The sequence below is a fragment of the Manacus candei genome, unplaced genomic scaffold (assembly GCF_025592945.1).
Source record: "Manacus candei isolate 608988 ecotype Guabito, Panama unplaced genomic scaffold, ASM2559294v1 h1tg000073l, whole genome shotgun sequence".
In the NCBI taxonomy this organism is placed as follows: Eukaryota; Metazoa; Chordata; class Aves; order Passeriformes; family Pipridae; genus Manacus; species Manacus candei.
In genome coordinates this window covers 3,830,533-3,848,442 of record NW_026138121.1, presented here as the reverse complement: position 1 = coordinate 3,848,442, position 17,910 = coordinate 3,830,533, and the positions used below count along the sequence as shown (strand labels likewise).

At 44.2% G+C, this 17,910-nt stretch overlaps 1 protein-coding gene and 1 long non-coding RNA gene across 5 annotated transcripts in view; both read left to right on the top strand.

The window, feature by feature from the left end:
- ST7L (suppression of tumorigenicity 7 like) overlaps positions 1-17,910 on the top strand; it is a 31,371-nt gene that overhangs the window by 12,376 nt on the left and 1,085 nt on the right. For 2 of the 4 annotated variants that reach the window (XM_051808578.1, XM_051808577.1), the window contains exons 12-16: positions 1,005-1,155; positions 1,267-1,359; positions 4,365-4,504; positions 9,699-9,768; positions 10,003-10,534. In XM_051808578.1, the coding sequence (XP_051664538.1) occupies positions 1,005-1,155; positions 1,267-1,359; positions 4,365-4,504; positions 9,699-9,752 (438 nt within the window). In that variant the 3' untranslated portion in view covers positions 9,753-9,768; positions 10,003-10,534. Of the gene's footprint in view, positions 1-1,004; positions 1,156-1,266; positions 1,360-4,364; positions 4,505-9,698; positions 9,769-10,002; positions 10,535-17,910 lie in introns of those variants that run through there. The other 2 variants (XM_051808575.1, XM_051808576.1) reach the window with 1 other exon arrangement.
- LOC127480503 (uncharacterized) lies at positions 1,372-4,358 on the top strand. The gene is made up of 3 exons (XR_007907932.1): positions 1,372-4,016; positions 4,047-4,074; positions 4,129-4,358. It is a non-coding gene; the product is annotated as an uncharacterized LOC127480503 (long non-coding RNA).

Below are 17,910 nucleotides of genomic sequence, written 5' to 3'. Positions count from 1 at the left end.
TGGGAAAAGTTAAGTCCTCAAACTGGATTAGTAAATAATCTCATAGTTTGTGGCATCTGCTGAAATAAATCGGTGGGTTTGCTGCATTCTTACACTTTGGGGGACACCCCAAGGAATTGCCACATTGATCAAAGGTGTGGATTAACTTTGGCTCTTATTGAATGAGACACTGTGTGGTAGGAGAGGACAACCCACAGGTAAATACTAGAGCTGAAACTGTCTTTTCATTCTTGTAAAAATTGCTCATCTGTTTTTAAAACCTGAGTTCAAATGAATACCTGGCTTTTTTTTTTTAATGTGCCACAATAAAAACGTGGTGCATTGAAAAAAAGTTGCATGTCCTGTGTTGCAAAGGAAATGGGAAATGATTAATCCTTGTGTTCTTTGACCCTTCTGAGCATCAGATATTCTGCTGATGGAGGGAGAAGGCTGAAATTGAAAAAAATCTGAAATCAGAGATGCTTTGTGGTAGCCCAGTAAAACCACATTAAAAGAAGATTTTTTTCCCCTGGTTTTGGTTTATTATTCTTCCTTTGGTTTAGCACACTGACACTTTGGGTTTGCTGCTCATACTTGAGGGCTAACAAATCCTCAGCCTCCTGCACTGAAACGTTCAGTGATGAAATAATGAGCAAAAATACTGTTGGTTTGGGGTTTTTTATCAGCCTAAATTTGTCCCTCATTGGTATTGCACCTGCAGCATTATACTTATGTCTGTTCCACAAGAAGGTATTTTTATTTTGCCTTACTGAAGCTGTATTTTTTTTCTTGATTTTTTTTTTAATATGGGAAAGTCCCAATTTAAGATTGTTGAAGACAGGAGTGTGTTTTGCTGCTTTTCCCTTCCCACAGCCTGGCTGCTCTGGGTCAGGGTTGGGCCGTTTCCTCCCCAGGTAGCCCCTGGGATTTGCTCAGTTCGTGCCTCCCTCAGTCACTTACATTTCACAATTAAAGGGTTTGGTGTGTTCCACGTAACCAAACGTGCTTTGCATTTGTCCTTCCAGTATTTACTAGAAATGAAGAGCTTAGTGCTGCCTCCAGAGCACATTCTGAAGCGAGGGGACAGTGAGGCAGTAGCCTATGCTTTTTTTCACCTCCAGCACTGGAAGAGGATAGAAGGGGCTCTAAATCTGCTGCACTGCACGTGGGAGGGCAGTAAGTATCTCTCCTTTTAGTTTTTGCTGTACAGTAGACTAATCTGTGTGCTTTTATTCCCCTCAAACACAACTGGTTAAATACAGATCTGATGTCCCACTCCTTTTGCAGCATTTAGGATGATCCCATACCCACTAGAGAAAGGACATCTTTTCTATCCCTACCCGAGCTGCACCGAAACTGCAGACAGAGAACTGTTGCCAAGTAAGTGGTTTCTAAGCAGTAATGATAATAAAACACAAGCTAAGGACATGTTCAGTTTGTGGTATTCTGTATTTACCTTACTGTGATTTTTTTAGTTGGAGCTTCCTGTGAAGGGGATTCAGCTATTTGTTGATGTCCCTCCCAAAAGATCCTGAAGCACTTGACGTGTGTGTGTGGTAAATGTCAGCTTGATGCTGTAATAGCCTAAATCCTTCAGAGATCAAATCTGTGTGTGGGACATCCAGTCTGAGGCTGGCCAGCTTTGAGAACAACAAAATGGACCATTTTTTTCTACATACTTTGGAAAGAAGTCGTGGATTTGACTCCTGTTGTAGCAAAGAGTCAGTGCATGGTTCCAGTCCTGCTTTTGGGTATCCATCAGAACCTGTCTGTGACCTTAAAGAGAATCCTTGGTTAATCTGTAGTCATTATTTCTATAGTCTGTATTTCTGTCATTAAGTCATTGGTCCATATTTGTCTGCTGGATGCCTCCTGGAACTTTTTATCCATGTATATCTGTGGATTTGCACTAATATTTGATGCTGAAAAGTAGGTCTTGTCCAGCTGCTCATTGCTTCAAGGTTATTTTGTGCAATTATGACCCTACATGGTTGGTTTTTTTCCTTTGAGTGAGGCAAATAACCTAAATCACTACACCCTGTGCTCATCATATTTAGGAAAATACCATTAATTTAGAGTAGAATTGGACTCTTAATTGTACATCTTAATAGAATTCCTTTGGGGCTGAACTTCTGCACAATTCCCCTGGGACTGGAAAGAGCTACTGCAAAAGCCCCAGCAGACCCACAGAGCCCACAGCTGTGGAAAGGAAAAGTGCACATACGTGTTTCTATTTAAAAGCCTGAAGTTATATTTAAAATGTGTAATTTAAATTTGCCCCCAGACTGCTTTAAATTACTCATTTCTCACTTATGCAGGATATTGCACAAGGAATTCCTTGGTTAGCAACTAACCCTAAATTGTAGACTTCCCAGCATAATTAAACACCAACACATGCAGATATTTCAACACGATCACTCACGCATTCCTGTTATGTTTTAAATATAAAACTACCCATAAATAAAATCATCTTAACACTTTTATTGCGGTACTTCCTCGAGAAGTCTTGACACTTAATTTTTTTTAAATTTATCTGTTTAAAATAATGTTGTCCAAATCAAGGATTCAGAAATCCTGGATTGGTCTATGAGTAACAACTCTCAAATGGCTGTGAATGTGTGGAGTTATCTTTGGTTGTCCTTACTTATTTTGGATTTGGTTTAAATTTCCCAGTGTAGGAAAAGCCAGTGCAAAAAAAAAAATTATTCCTTTTTTTCTTTTTAACACTTTCCTAAGTTATGTTGGGACCTTTCCTAAATTATATTGCTCCATGCTTTAAAAATGAGGTGAGTTTTTAGGTAGTACGAATCTCTGAGTAACATGAACATCTCTGATGGGTGTCAGACATGGATCTCCAAATGTTCTACTTCATTGTGCTCCAAAATCATATCAATAAAAGCAAAAGAAACCCCAAGCACTTTGCCATTTGCACAAGGCACTTTTGCTGGGCTTGTTTTCTAATGATGCTTTCATGTACCAGCATTCAAAACCAGAAACTGGGAGGGTAAAGTGTCTTCTTCCCCTTCAACCTTCAGTTTAAAAAGAATACAGCTGGGCTTTCTTCTGGCTTTAAAATCTGAGGGGTTTGTTAGATTTTAAAAACAGCCTGTCAAGAAGTGCAGCCCTTTCATGATTACATATCATTAGAGAAACTTTTTTTTGTTTTGGTTTGGTTTTTTTCATTTAAAAACCCTCTCAAATCACTGGATGGAAGTCAGAGCTGCAGGTATTTAAAGCCAGTAATTGCAAATTCACCAAGCAGGTCCTCAGCTGGTGACCAGTAGTAGTGTTGTGAGTGCTGAAAGCTCCACATGCCACCCTTAGCCTGGGCTAATCACCTGCTTTGGATTTGGTTACCACAGATTGGAAACTGCAAGGAGCTGCTATGTGCAGAATTTATAACCCAGTCCTGGGGCTGTTTTCTTTGGGGTCTGCTCTGTCAGCTGCTCTGAGCAAATTTACTGTAGTCTGCAACCAGAAATCCTGGAGAAGTATTAAGCAGCTCCCTTGTATGTCCAACATACCAGTGGTTTTGTACTTGCTCAGCTTCTCCCAGGGTGGGGAGATGTGCTGTTCCCTTCAGGTGACAGGATTACTGCTCCAGAATTGTTTTAATTGCTCTGGGTAATTTTGAACAGCTTGTGAATTTTTACTTCCCTCTGTCCTGTTAAAAGACTATGCACCAAAAACTGAGCCTGAAGAAATGCTTCGAAAATAAAGGCCCAAGTGAAAAAGAAAACTGGAAAGAGAATATTAATAATGAAGACACAGATGTAATAATTATTAATAATGATGACAAAGGTGCAATAACTGTTAATAATGAAGACAAAGGTGTAATAGCTATTACATATATGAAGGCAAAGGTGCAATAACTGTTAATAATGAAGGCAAAGGTGCAATAACTTAATAATGAAGATAAAGGTGTAATAACTGTTAAAAATGAAGACAAAGGTGCAATAACTTAATAATGAAGATAAAGGTGTAATAACTGTTAATAATGAAGACAAAGGTGCAATAACTTAATAATGAAGATAAAGGTGTAATAACTGTTAATAATGAAGACAAAGGTGCAATAACTTAATAATGAAGATAAAGGTGCAATAACTGTTAAAAATGAAGACATGTAATAACTTAAAAATGAAGATAAAGGTGTAATAACTGTTAATAATGAAGACAAAGGTGTAATAACTATTAGCAGTGAAGACAAATAGAAAATTTTTGAGAAGGGTAAGAGATTAAGTACTGGGACCTAAGATGTGCTGCACAAGTCTTGAGTCCACACTTCTTCCTTCTGAAGGTCCAGAACTGTGTTACAAGACTATAAATAATTCAGAACACAGTCCCTTGACTGTCCAATGTCAACATTGTCCATTTTTTCCTTTCAGCATTTCACGAGGTCTCCGTTTACCCCCAGAAGGAACTTCCCTTTTTCATCCATTTCACAGCAGGCCTGTGCTCCTTTTCAGCCATGCTGGCCCTGCTCACCCACCAGTTCCCTGAGCTGATGGTCATTTTGGCTAAAGCTGTAAGTACTGCCATGTGGGGCTTGCTTAGCTGTCCTGGGGGATTTCTGGGAATTTTGATGTCTAGGGTGGAGCAGCCTCTTGTCAGCCTCGTGTTTGTGGGGCATGAATTATTTTATCTGCTTTTTTAAGAACCTTGGTAGTGACACGTGTTGAGATTTGGGCAAAATGTCTGTTTTGACAACAAGATGAACTGTTTACTACAACATCCCCTGGCTTTAATTTGCACTGTTAGGGTGAGAGAGCAGCATTTCAGCACCAGAGAAGTTTTGCCACAGAGCACTGTGTTGAGGATGGATTTTATCCTCAAAGAAGTGGAAGACTGCAGTGGGAGAGGCTCAAAAATAAACGTGTTGACTGGAGATTTTGAGAAGGGAGTGAAAGGCAGGCTGGGCTGCAGGAAAAACAGGTCTCTTGTGAGCATTGGAAAGCCATAGCATGATGTGAGTGGAACAGATGAGAACAGGTAAAGTAACTGCTAACTTCAGAGCAGGGTCACAAGTGAGTTTGGCTGTCACTTACCTTTCAGGATTTTTATATCTCATCTGTTTCCAGTTACTAGATGGAGAATGTGCTCAGTGACCACAGTTCTGTCATTTAAGTACCTGTTCAGGGATAGAAATTGGACTTGATGATGGCAATAATCTGTGATGCTTTAAATGTGTCAGTTGTTGAGCTTGTATCTTAAATATGTCATATCTTAAATATGTATCTTAAATGAACCATATCTTAAATATGTCTGTTCCTATGGGTGTCTTCTGTGCCCATCTCTTTCTCCCTCTCTCTGCCCTGCTCTTTTTAGGGTTTCTCTTCCTTACTTCTGTTAACATCTGCTGGTTGTAACCTTGTCATCTCTCCCTGGACTCTGGGAGCTGAGGGACAAACTGCACAGGCAGCTTCCCAAAGTAATCCACGCAGTAGGTTTGGCCTTGATTGAACTGCAGATCTCATGCAGTGGAGCAGAGTGGCAAATAAAGAGCTGTGAACTCTCAGTGAATCATTTATTGTAGCTTTGCTAGTCAAAATAGAGGGTGAAAGGCATTTGCTTCCTGGCTGGTTTAATGCAGCAGGTAATGGAGACCCAGGAGGAAAGCCCTTTATTTTAAGAATTCTTTGCTCCTAAAAGCCTTGGCTTTGCTAGTGAGCCCAGTCCAGTGTCCAAGTCATGCAGGTCTGAGAGTGGGGCCTCATTTCCACCCACTTCTGTTGATCTTTATGTTGGAAAATGTAGCTGGACATGCCAGTGACAAATTTCAGTGCTGCTCATAATTGGCTGGGTTCATGGTAACTAGGGGCTAACTATCTGCTTGATTAATTCTGGAAGGGCTGCATTAGCAAAGTTGTATGATTTCCAAAGAGATACAAGGTCAAATGTTATGCTAACAAAGAATTGCTTGGTGAAGTTCTCTCTGCTGGGTTTCTTGAACCACAAAAAAAAAAAAAGAAAAAGACTTTGTATGAGTGAGTTGGCTTTGCAGAATGGCAGTTTGGATGTCAAGTGACATGTCCAAGTGTGTGTGTGGGGGAAAAACTCCCAGAGTCTGGTCATTTGGCAGCGTGTTTCTCTGGTTTATTTTCTATAGGAAGGGATGGATAGTGTCTGTTCAGCTGAAATGATCAAGAGGCACATTGTCACATCCTTCCCCAGCCAAGTCACAGTGGTGGGAGGCACAGACAGAGGGGTTCTTGCCACTCTATGCTAGTTTAATACTGGCAAAAGTGGAAATCTTGTACTGAGATCATCGGCAAGAGGTGAATTCTGTATTAATTTCTCTAAGATCGACAGCTGAGAAGAAAATACCACCTTCAAGTATTTGGCTATTTTAGCTGATTTTAATGTTAACTCCCAATCATACTCTAATGACTAAAATTCTTCCTTATTCTAGTTATTGCATGATTGTACTTTTGATCCCATTCCTGATGTTTTCAAGAACATTCAGAAAACTTGCAAGAAACACTGATCTTCACCATCAAACTAACACTTCTGATTTTATTGCCTGCAGGGCAATTCTTTTCATTTTATTTTTTTAGTGCCAACAGGGCAATAAAATATAAAATGGAGCTGGGACAAGGTGATCTTTAAGGTCCCTTCCAACCCAAACCATTCTGTGATTCCACAATTCAATTAATAGATTGCTTCAATATTTTAACTATAGATAATGCTGTGATGGCTCCTAACACTTTATACATTATCTCTTGTGTTCTGGAGGTCTGTAGCAGTAGCATCTGGTTGAATTTTCATACAAAGAAGTAGAATATTATCTCCTGTTTAATGACACAAACCTTTATTGTAATAAAACAGTTCTTATTTGCTGTATCTAGTGTTACATCTTCAGGTAATTCCAGTACTTTAAGCTTTTTAAATGGTAATTTTCCCGTGTATTTCGTTATTTTTCACCTTACTGTGTTTTAACTTATTAAATATAGTAATTTGAGATAATGAATGGTTTATCTGCAGTGCTTTGGCCTTAGGACAAAGCAATACAAAATGCATTTATTTCCGACAAATTCTGCGCTAGATTTCTTGGAAATTCCAGAATTTCAGGAAAGGCAGTTGGAAATTATTGTGTCTGTGGAATTTTTCACTGTAAGGCTCCAAGCTGTGGCTCCTTAGATTCCATTTCAGTTGCTTCTTAATCCAACTGTTTTTCCAGCAGTTGAATCCCCCGAGCCTCGGAAGGGCTTTCAGGAGCCGAATACCTTCCTATTGACTTGAAAAGTCTGCAGTTTACATACTTTCATTTGTTAGTGCTTGAGTTTGTTTCCTCCACAATAAATCACGGGGTAAACCTTGGCAAATTGCTAAAAATATTCCGAGTGGCCAAAACTCACAAGGAAGCGTTGGCCGATTCCAATGTACACAGAGGGATCCAGCACCAGCAGGGCCCCGAGCGCTGGCACCGGCTCTGGAGTGGGAAGGGGTCCTGCCCCCACACTCCCAGCACTGGGGGCTGGCACCACGGGGCTTTTCAGTGTGTCTGGCACAGGTGGGATGGTTTGCAGCTGTAGGGGACTGGTGCTGGAGTGTTTGGCATTTACTGATCCACTTAGAGGAGGTGCCCGCAGAGGTTGTGGACTCTTCGTCCCTGGAAGTGTCCAAGGCCAGGTTGGATGGAGTTCTGAGCAACCTGGTCTAGTGGGAGAGGGTCCTGCCCACGGCAGGGGATTGGAATTAGATGTTGTTTAAGGTCCCTTCCAGCCCATTGTGTGGTTTGATAGGTGAAGATGGACCGTGGTGAGCTGGTGCTGGGGAGGACGGTGGGACAGGCGGTGGTGGAGGATCCACAATGAGCTGCAGTACCAATGCAAGCACTCCCAGAGGGTGACAGCTCAGCCTTGCTGTTTCTTTCATCTAGATTTCTGACCTCTTGGAGAATCACACTGTTCTTGATCATCAGACAGCTCTGTTTCTCAAGCAGTTGCTGCTTAAATTCATCCCAGTAAGTGACAGAAGGGAGGAGGTACATAAAAGGGATGACAGTTGTATGTACAGCTCACTGAACAAGCTGAAAAGCACTGCTACATAAAACAACTTCTGTTGTAACTGCAGACAAAAGGGTCTGATTACTTCTTCATTCAGTATGAATTTTTATTTCTTAGTTAATTACATGGGTGGAGAATTGGGTGGCTGAATATCATCTTGCAAAAGTGGGGTTGTACAATTCCTTGTGGAACACAAAGACACTCAGAAGTCTGCTTTCAAGGACACAGTGATGCAGAGTGACAGCAGGCACTGTAAACAATCTTCCCAGAAATTCCTGAAAGCACCCAACACACCTTCATAGAATCATGGAATGGTTTGGCTTGAAAGGGACCTTAAAGCTCATCCCGTTCTACCCCCTGCCATGGGCAGGGACACTTTCCACAAGACCAAGTGGCCTTGAACACTTCCAGGGATGGGGCAACCACAGCTTCTCTGGGCAATTCCAAGCAGATCAATCCAATTTCTTAAATCCAAACCTTATGCTACTGGAATAGACCAGTATTAGTTAATATTAAATTATTGAAAAAATAATGCAGCAGTGTTCTTGCTGAATCCTACTGAAAACAACTTCCTTGTTCAGGGAATTGGACAAAATCCTAAGACAGTCCATGTTCCAAAGTGGTTTGATATGGATCGCTTGGTATTTTCACAAGAAAGAAAGAAGTCATGGGACTTAAATTAAAAATTGGCTAATTTTTATGATTGCAAGATTAGGAGAAAGCATTTCCCATTCTGAATGTTCCCTGGCTCCCCATAAGAACCTTCTGTACCATTTTGCCCAGAGCAACCATCTAGGGACAGAAAGTAGGGCAAAGCAGAGCTGTGCCTGGCAAGTCCTGCTTTCTGTGACACTGCTTTACTTTCTGAACAAATCCCCCTACCACTTTCCCCAAAGCTCATTAAGTGAGACTGGAGAATTAAGTTTTTAGCCAGCTGCTGAACTTTTCATATTTATAAACACTTGAGTCTTTTGCTTATCTAAGAGAAAATGTGTATAGTTTGGAGATGTGCACTTCCCTGCCAATGTGTAATGAGTGGTTCTACACTTGATAGGAAAAAAAAAAAGCCTGAAGTTTCCTGTCAGAGCTGAGTGTGGGTGCCAAGGGCAAAGGTTTCTTGCCTTGCTAATCTACATCTTAACTCATGCACTTAATGGGAAGGTGCCACACGCAAACAGGCAGGGAAGAGCTGCCTGCAAGGAAAAGCTCCTGCACTGCTGTGAATGTTATGTTTTAAAAGCCTTTTTAATGTAATATTTGAGGTTATGATAGAAGCCAGGAGGGCCAAAGTGAAACCTTCAAAGTAAATGAGTCCTGTCGTTGCTGCCTCGTGAAACGAGGGTTTGTGTGAGGATAACCCGAGTCCCAGGGGAATACTTGGGGGATGGGTTGAGAAGGTGCAGGGGAGCTTGCACCATTTGTTTTAGCCTAATCTTTATTTCTGGAACTGTTTAGATGGCATCTAGAATATGGATCCTGTCTGGAAGCACGGGCTGCTCTTGGTGGATGGGCTGTTCAGTTTGCACGTTTGAGTCGATGACCCATAAATCAAGACAGGAGATGATCTTTAAGGTCCCTTCCAAGCCCAGACCACTCTGTGATTCTATAACTCCCCTTCTCCCCTGTCTGTTCAGCCCTGAAGGCACAGTGCTGAGCAGCTGGAAGAGTTGTGGCATGGAGAAATGCCATCCTAACCCTCCTGCCTCTGCCCAGGTGCTGCGGGTGCTGTGGCCGGTGAGTGCTCCCAGTGTCTTGGCCTCCAGCTGAGTGGACCCTGCCAGGGGTGAGTGGACAAGGCTGGAGCTGTGGCTCCCAGGGGTTTTTTTCTTCTTTTGTGTGTCTTCATTAATACTTAACGTTTACAACCAGCCTGTTTCATGTCATCAGCAGTGAAGGGATTGTGGTTCTGTTGCCTTGAGGGGAAGACACGGGGTGGGTTTTGTTCATACTTTGAACCTGCAGGAGGAAGTTGGTTTGGAAGCTGAGCTGATTTATTGTTGTGTTCTCTTTCTTCCAGTGCTTTGGGACTCTTCTTCCACCCTTCAGCTTCACTGTGGAACACACTGAGGTCCTGCTGCTGCCCAGCCCGTGGCATCAGCCGACTCCAGTGTGACTGGAGTGTGTTTTCCATGATAGTTTGGTTTGATTCTCGTGAGCCTCACCCTGGTGGTTGGCTGACCCCAGTCCTGGGGGGCAAGGAAGAAATCTGGGCTCCTCAAACTGACATCTTTGACAGGCTTCCATGTTGATGGTGCTTAACATATGAATTTCTTCTTTGGCCTTAGTCTATAGTCATCTAAGAAAATAGTTTTTGTTGAGCAATAGTTTATTGCTCTCTAAATCACTTGGACAACTGGAAGCTCATACTTCCTCTGTAAGAAAGGAGAGTACACAAACTGAGCAGGTGTTTGGAGTATTGATACTTCCTTCTCAGCTGCAGATGCACCAGATACTTGGCTTAGATTTAATTTTATAAGCCTTTTTCAAAATATTTGTTAACAGCAAAGTATGATTTTGCTTTCTTTATTAAAAAGTTGCTTCTTAACACATTGAATTTGTTGACTTCTTAAGCGTCTGTTTAATATAGATTATAGTGTGCAAACACATTTCTTTCTTCTCTGTCCTTAAGGGTAGTTTTACTGAATAACTCAAGGAGATGTTGTATAAACTCCTCTGTTTCATGTTGTTACTCCTTTAGATTTAACTGTGCACTTTCTATTCTTCAAGGCAAAGCATTTTGAAAGGCAGGGTGGCTTCTGAATCTGCCCAAAGTGGTTGTGATATCTGCATGGGAGGCTTTTTTTGGGGAGACCTGAACTTTCAAGTGTTAGTCCAAAGTACTGTGGTTGTTGATATCAGGACTTGAGGAGAAGGGAGATGTGGAGAACTCCTCAAAGGAGTTGCTTCATGTACAGACCAGCCCCAAGGGTTTGTTTACTGCAGAGGTGAAAAGATGGCTGTGGCAGCCAAGTGGTTTGGGGTAATTGGTGTGACCTCATTTCCACTCTCCCATTAGAGAAAATGTCTCCTTTTTCCCATGCAGATCTGCTGCTCTGCAGTGAGGGAGCAGAGTCACGTTAGCCCAGGCTTCTTAAGAGGGGAAGTGATAAAAATAGCACAGGCTTGTGGAGAAATGCTAATTCTGGGCACGTGGAAACCCATCATCTTACATTTTGCAGATAAACACATACACTTACCCCTAATAACTTACACACTTGATCTCCACTATCTCTGTGAAGGTTTGTGACTTTGATGGCTTCTTCCAAAGGTCATGTAAATTATTCCAGTTTCTCAATGTGAATGGAGGAGTCTTGTTGTAGCCTACTCTGTTCTCTGAAACAATTCCTAAAGCAATCAGTTACTTTACGAGGTCACTTTGAGTTGACCTAGAATCCATCTTGACAAAGAAGACCATTAAATGAATTATTTTTTTCTTCTTTTCAAATCCTTCTTTACCTTGCAATCCAAGTGCTATGAAGCTGAGAGTGACCTCTGCATCTCATGTAAGTGTAGTTTGTTTGTAACTCTGGCTGAGGGGAAACACACATGTTTAGGTAGAAATGCCATTGTTGCTCTCCATTTATGTGTCTATTGACTGACTTTAATCCAAGTTAAATACTTTAATTCATTGAGAAATCAAAAGGGGAGCCCTACAGAAAGGTAACTACCCATACTTTTGGAGTTACCTAACTACTAGTAGGTGATTTTCTCAACTTTTTTTCCAGTTGAATGTGTGTCAGTGGGGCTGTTTCTCACTTTGGAATCATTGTGGTGATTAATAGACCTGTTGTGTTCATGTGATTTCACTTCTTGGTCCGCAGGGGCCCATAAGGTAACCAACCTAATGCTTTTTAAAGTTGAACCTTTTCCAGCAGTTGTGTGGGGTTATAAATGAAGCTCTGCCTCCCATGTATCATCCCAAGAGCTGCTTTCTCTCACTGTCCTCCCCTGACATAACAGTAACAGAAAGGGGATGGGCTTGTGCTGAAAGGAGAGCTGGCAGCAGGCTATGTAATGAAAATCTTCCTGTCTCTAGAAGTGCCAGCAATTCTTGAGGAAGGAGGAGTGCTCTGTATGATTTCCTAGCAGGATTGTCCATGCTTTTTAGGAGTGTTCCTTGCCACCTGGGAGCAGGGACTTAGACCTGACCCATACCTTAGTAATACCATCTCAGTTAAGTTGTGTGTGTGTGTGTATATATATATATTAAAAAAATTACAATTATGACTCAGGGCAGATAAGCATTGATGTAATTTCCTGGAAACATGCACTGTGGTGACCTTACAGCCATTGGGATGGAAAAAGCCTTTCCATGAGGCTCTGTGTGGCATTAATAGACTTCTCAGATTTTCAGTTCATTCAGTCAAATCTTGAAGATCAGCATTTATTTCTATACCTGAGGCCAATATGTATATTTGTAAACCAGGGTAATTATAATCTCTTTGACAATTTAGGCAGGGTTCAAGTTTGGGGTGGGTTTGGTTGGGTGGGTGGTTTTTGGTGCTCACAGTGTCTCACCATGTGATGACAGGTTAGTTCTTGATTAAAAAGAGGAATTCTGCCTTTCCTCCTGCCAACCTCTTGCTTCTCCAGAAGTTATTTCCAAAAAGGACAGGGAGGGAAGGGGGAAAGTGTTACCACACACAGTAAAACTATTGTTTGTGAGGCAATTGGGGACTGAATTCCTGTGTGAATTTGCCCTCTTACCACTGATTTTAACGAAAAGTGTGTAAAGATCTTTGTGGATCAGGACTTCATTGCATGTGCATCTGGAGGGACAACACGAACGTGATTTAACACATCACTGGAACAACTTTCTGATGTCTGACTTGAGGTGTTTGGAAGTTGATATCAGCGTGCTGTTGGGGATTTGATGTAGGAGGATTTCAGTTGGTGGCTCATGGTAGTACAGTGGGTGCTACCAGCTTTCACTGGTGCTATTATGATAAAATTCTTAAAGCAGAGGTGAGGTAGTTTAGACTCAAATATTTCTGGGTAACAGGGTCTGCTCAAGGCAACTCTAGTCATGTGGGCTTATGAACCACATCAGAATTCTGGGGAATGAGCTCTCTGGCAGTTATTTACATGCTGTGAGCCCCTCAGTCTTGAAATTTGGGATAGATCCATGTGTTAGTAGCTCATATGCACGTGTGTATGGGGCCAAAGGACTTTTCATGCTGTCACACACCCTGGTCACTGAGTTTATGGGGACAGATTCACATGGAGATGGCCCTGGAGTGGTTCTCCATCCTGGTTTGTCGCAGGCCAGTTCCTTCCCTGCATCTCTCCAGCACTGGCCAGGCATGTTTATTCCCTGCTCCTCGTCCTGGAATTGTTGTGAGGGTGCCAAGGCTCGTAGATCCATGACTCTGAGCAAGGCAGGGTTTAAAGGTCATAGTCAAGACCATTAATAACAAGGTGCAAACGGCTGGTTTATATGTAATGTGAAGCTTTTTACTTATTTCATTTTTGCACTTTGGGGGCTCTGTTTGCTTATGGAGCACTTGGTGTCTGGTACCTATTTAGGCTGAGAGCAGGCAATTGGGTTCCTTCAGGCCTTCAGAGGAATGCAGAAAATTGTTCTCTGGTGTTGTAATTCTGCTGGGATAACTGGAGCTTATTTGTCTCACTGCTTATTAAATGCATACTTGTCTTGAGGTCCTCTTTTTTTTTTTTTTTTTTTTTTATCCTGAGAAACATTGGGTGAATCCCAAGGACCACAAGTGAGAGGAAGATTCCAGGGGGAGGGGGAGAGTGAAGTGCCTGCACCTCTCCACAAGCTGCATCATCCACCTCCAGTGCCAGCAGAATGAAGAGGTTAAATATGAGAGCAGACTCCCTTAGGGAAGGGAGACGAACAACGGGGCTCAGCCAGACATAAATTAACTTTGCCCTTCCCCCTGCTCGGGGATGAGACTCCGAGGGGAGCTGCACCTCCCAAACACTAATGGATGGGGTGTGTGGTTGGGAGCCACGTGAGGCTGTGCTGAGGTGTTGGAAGGGAGGTTGGGAGCACATGTGAGCTGGTGCTGAGTGCTGAGCCCTTCACAGAGGGCACTGTGGGCAGCAAGGGCAGAGGGGCTTCGTGGAATCACAGAATATCCTCAGCTGGAAGGGATCCACAAGGATCATCCAGTCCAACCCCTGGCCCTGCACAGGACAACCCCAAAATCTCACCCTGTCCCTGAGAGCGTTGTCCAAACACTCCTGGAGCTCTGGCAGGTTTGGGGCCGTGACCACTGCCCTGGGGAGCCTGTTCAGTGCCCAACCACCCTCTGGGGGAAGAACCTCCCCTCCAGGCTCTACCAGCCTCTGAGCAGTGTCCAGCTTGCCCTGTATTGCTGCCAACAGGGACAGACAGACTCCTCCCGTCCCTCTCCTGCAGTTAATTAGGGTGGCTGCAGAGGTGACATGTGGGCTATTGCCATCTCTGTACATCAGCCAGGTGACAGTAGCACTCACAGTGGGCTTCTGTGTACGGTGTTCTGTGCTCTGAATTCACCCGAGTTACAACAAAGGTGGAGACAGAGTAAAGGCAGCTTCATTTTCCAGCTCTGCCTCCCGGCTCCCTCCTCCCTTCTGGAGCCTCCTCGGCGGGGTGTGCTCTGCCTGCCCCAGCCCTTCCACTGGAGGGACAGCCGGTGATCAGGGATGCTGCTCATGTGCTTGGAATTTCCCTCCTTTCCAGCCTGGGTTGCTGTGCTGTGCTCTTTGGTGGGATCCTCGGTGAGTGTGCTCGCTGGGGAGAGCGAGGTAACACACCCACACTTACGGCATCACCGAGGGTGCACCCGCCACGATGAGTGTGCTCCTCCTTCGGGATCTTCCTCCTCTGGTTATTCCTGGCCAGTGACATTTTCCTTTCACTCTGGATGCGCTGGATTGTGCAATCACAGCGTGGCCCCCGTCGGCTCGGACCCTTCTCTTAACAACCTCTTGATTCCTTTTCTAATTTGGCTGTGGGCTTTCATCAGTTATAAAACAGAGTGACACAGTATGTGACTGTTGCATTCTCCTGCCTTGACTCACTGGCTGCGATTCCAGAGCAGTGACCCCCTGCTGCTTGCTGGAGCAGCCCTCCGTGACTCTGCATCGGGAATATGGGATGTGAAAGCTCCCACACAGGTCTTTGACAGGCTGTGCAAATTCTAGTCAAAATGCCCCAGTAAATCTGTCCCTGCCAGCTGGGTCTGTAACAGCAGGTGACCCCCATGATCACACTGATCACAGGCACCTTTTGCACCTCTGTGAACCCCCTGGAGAACAGAAAAGGCCCACAGGAAGACAGAAGGTGTTGGGATTGAGGTGTAGCTGGGCACTGGTGTCACTCTGCTTTGCTGGGCTCAAAAACTTAAGGATCTTGCCACCACCATCCATGCAGAAAAATGGTGGTGTCATCTTGGTTAAGGCCTGTTGTCACTCCTGTGATCTACTGAAAATCAGAATCGTAGAATCTCCTGACTTGGACACAGAAGCAACATCAAAGTCCAGCTCCTGGCCCTGCACATGATCCTGTGTTTCCAGTGCCTTCTACCTGTGTGTCCTGTCCAGCTTCTTCAGAGAAGGTAATTTATTCAGAAGCTCATTAAGCAATTAATTCTGCTCCTTGTCCTTAAGTTCAGACATGCTTTTGACTGGAGGATAATTAGAAGATGATCTTGCATAAAAGGCTCCCTGCACATTTCAGGCAGATTACTTAAGAGGGGCTTGTGAGAGGGACTGAGTGTTCCCTGACGAGACTGCAGCCTTCAGAAACGTTTAGAGATGGAAAACAGCTGCCTGCCCAGGATGAGTGTGCTGGGGGGAGCTTCGGTGGGGCTCATCTGTGGGAAGACAGACCAGTCTGGATTTCCTTCAGCCCACAGCGGGATGTCATCTTGCACAAGCACTGGGAGTCTGCTCGGGCTGACCAGTGCATTTCAATTCCCAGCCATTCTGCTGGGGTTTTTTTTGCTAATTGCTTGTTAATAAATAAGGGAGTGTAGCCTTGCATAGCCCTTCTCAGGAGAAACTCTCCCTTCTTCTGTCAGGTGGACTCGAGCTCCTCAGGCTGTGCCCATGGCTGCTCCTCTGGGTGCTTCTGGAGCACTGGTACCTGCTTCCAAGTGTTTTTACTCCTGATTCACTGCTGTGACAGGGGAAGGCAGCCAGGCAGGGGGTCCCACCACACTGGTGAACACAGGACTATGGAGGGTTTCTGTCTCAGCTGTGGTTATTCCACAGAGCACTGGAGGCATCCAGTTCAGCATCTCTGGGATGACATGGGAAAGGGGGAAGCCAATAAACCCAAGACAACCTGTCCTCAGGAGTTTCCCTCTTTGGTTTAAAATATGAACATCTGCACTCAGAGGGAGGATGTATTTTGGCAGCAGCCATTGATTAAGGTGTCATTCATCAGGTGGGCCCACAGATCTGCTGCAGACACTTCCCGGGGGTCCTCTGGAGAGGAAGAAGTGTTTGTTGACAGCTGACCCCAGGTCCCCAGGCACTGGATCCCTCCCAGTGTCCTGCTCTGGGAGGGAGGCTTGGATTGATGGCTGAGGGGGCAGCATTTTTTTCAAGTCTGTTGTAAATTGCTGGTAGGTGGAGCAGTAATGAAGATAAATGAGGGGCTCTTCCAGGTCGATCAGCCTGATGGCTGTGGCAGGCTTGGGATGCCTTTGGCCTGGCTCAGACCTCCCTCTCACCTGCCAGCATTCCTCAGCACAGCCGAGATGGGAAAATGGTCTCTGAATTCCCAGAGAGCTTGGAAGGGCCTGGGGGGAGACCAGGAGGCTCCCAGGTAAACACCAGTGCAAGAGCAGAGAAGGTGCTGCCCAGCCCTCTCGTGCTGTCAGCACAGGATTCAGAAGGGAGATGGTTTAATTCTGTAAGAAACAGTTAGGTAGTGGGGAGGTGGGATTCCTGTAACTCTTTTTTAAAAAGAGTTCTGTTAAAATGTCACCTTTTTGCTTGCCTGTGGCTCTGCAGCAGCTCTGCTTGAGGTCCCTTTTCTGCACGAGCACTCTCGGTGGTCTGGCACAGAGGAAGGTGCTCTAATCTGGCCCATGGCAGGCTCTTTAAATTCTTTGAGCAGTTCCCATCAAAGCAGTTTTCAAAGTGGTTTTCTCTCCCCACTTAAACTAATATTTCCTAGGGCCATTGAGTAAAATCCCCGTTCAGAGATGCTCTCGGTGCAGCAGCCAATGGGTGGCTTAGGACCAGCATAATCTTCTTTGCCTTAATCCCATCCTGCTCCTTTGACCTTCCTCCAGACTTGGCTGTTGAGGCCTGCTCAGCTCCCTCTGCCCACACATCTTGCTGCTGCCAGGAGAAAACCCTCCCTGGAGAGCTCCCACAGCCTCTCTGGCAGCAATAAAGCAGATCCCAGCAAAAAAAGTATTTACAGGTGAATGTCCCCTTTGACTTGGCCTTTCCAATTGGCTTGGAATGTCCATGAAAATTTCCTTTGAGTGTGCACAGCATCCTTACCTGCCCACCAACACAATGCTGAGCAATGTTAGGAAAACTCACCCCTTTTTTTCTGGCTCAGGGAGGTGGCACAGCCTGCCTGGGGCAATGGGCAGCCCAGCTCTAGGCAGGGGGGAAGTGCCAGAAGCATCCTCAGCCTCAGGAATTGCAATGCTGAAGGTAATTTTTCTGTTTTACCTGGGGATATTAAATTTGCAGGTGCAACTGTTGTACATTACATCTGTTTGTGTGGACTGGGACCTTTTGATCGGACTATAAAATACCTGTACACTAAACAAGACATCTTTGTAATGCTCAAATTGGGGGAAAAGAATTGAGGGAATTTCTACAGATCAGAGGGGTGGGTCCCTGTAATGTATTTACTGGCAGCTCTGCAGCTGCCTGCCCCCCCTCTCATCAGCTTCAGTTTTACTTGATTATGTTTGGAGTGGTTGTTTTGGGTTTTTTTTAATGG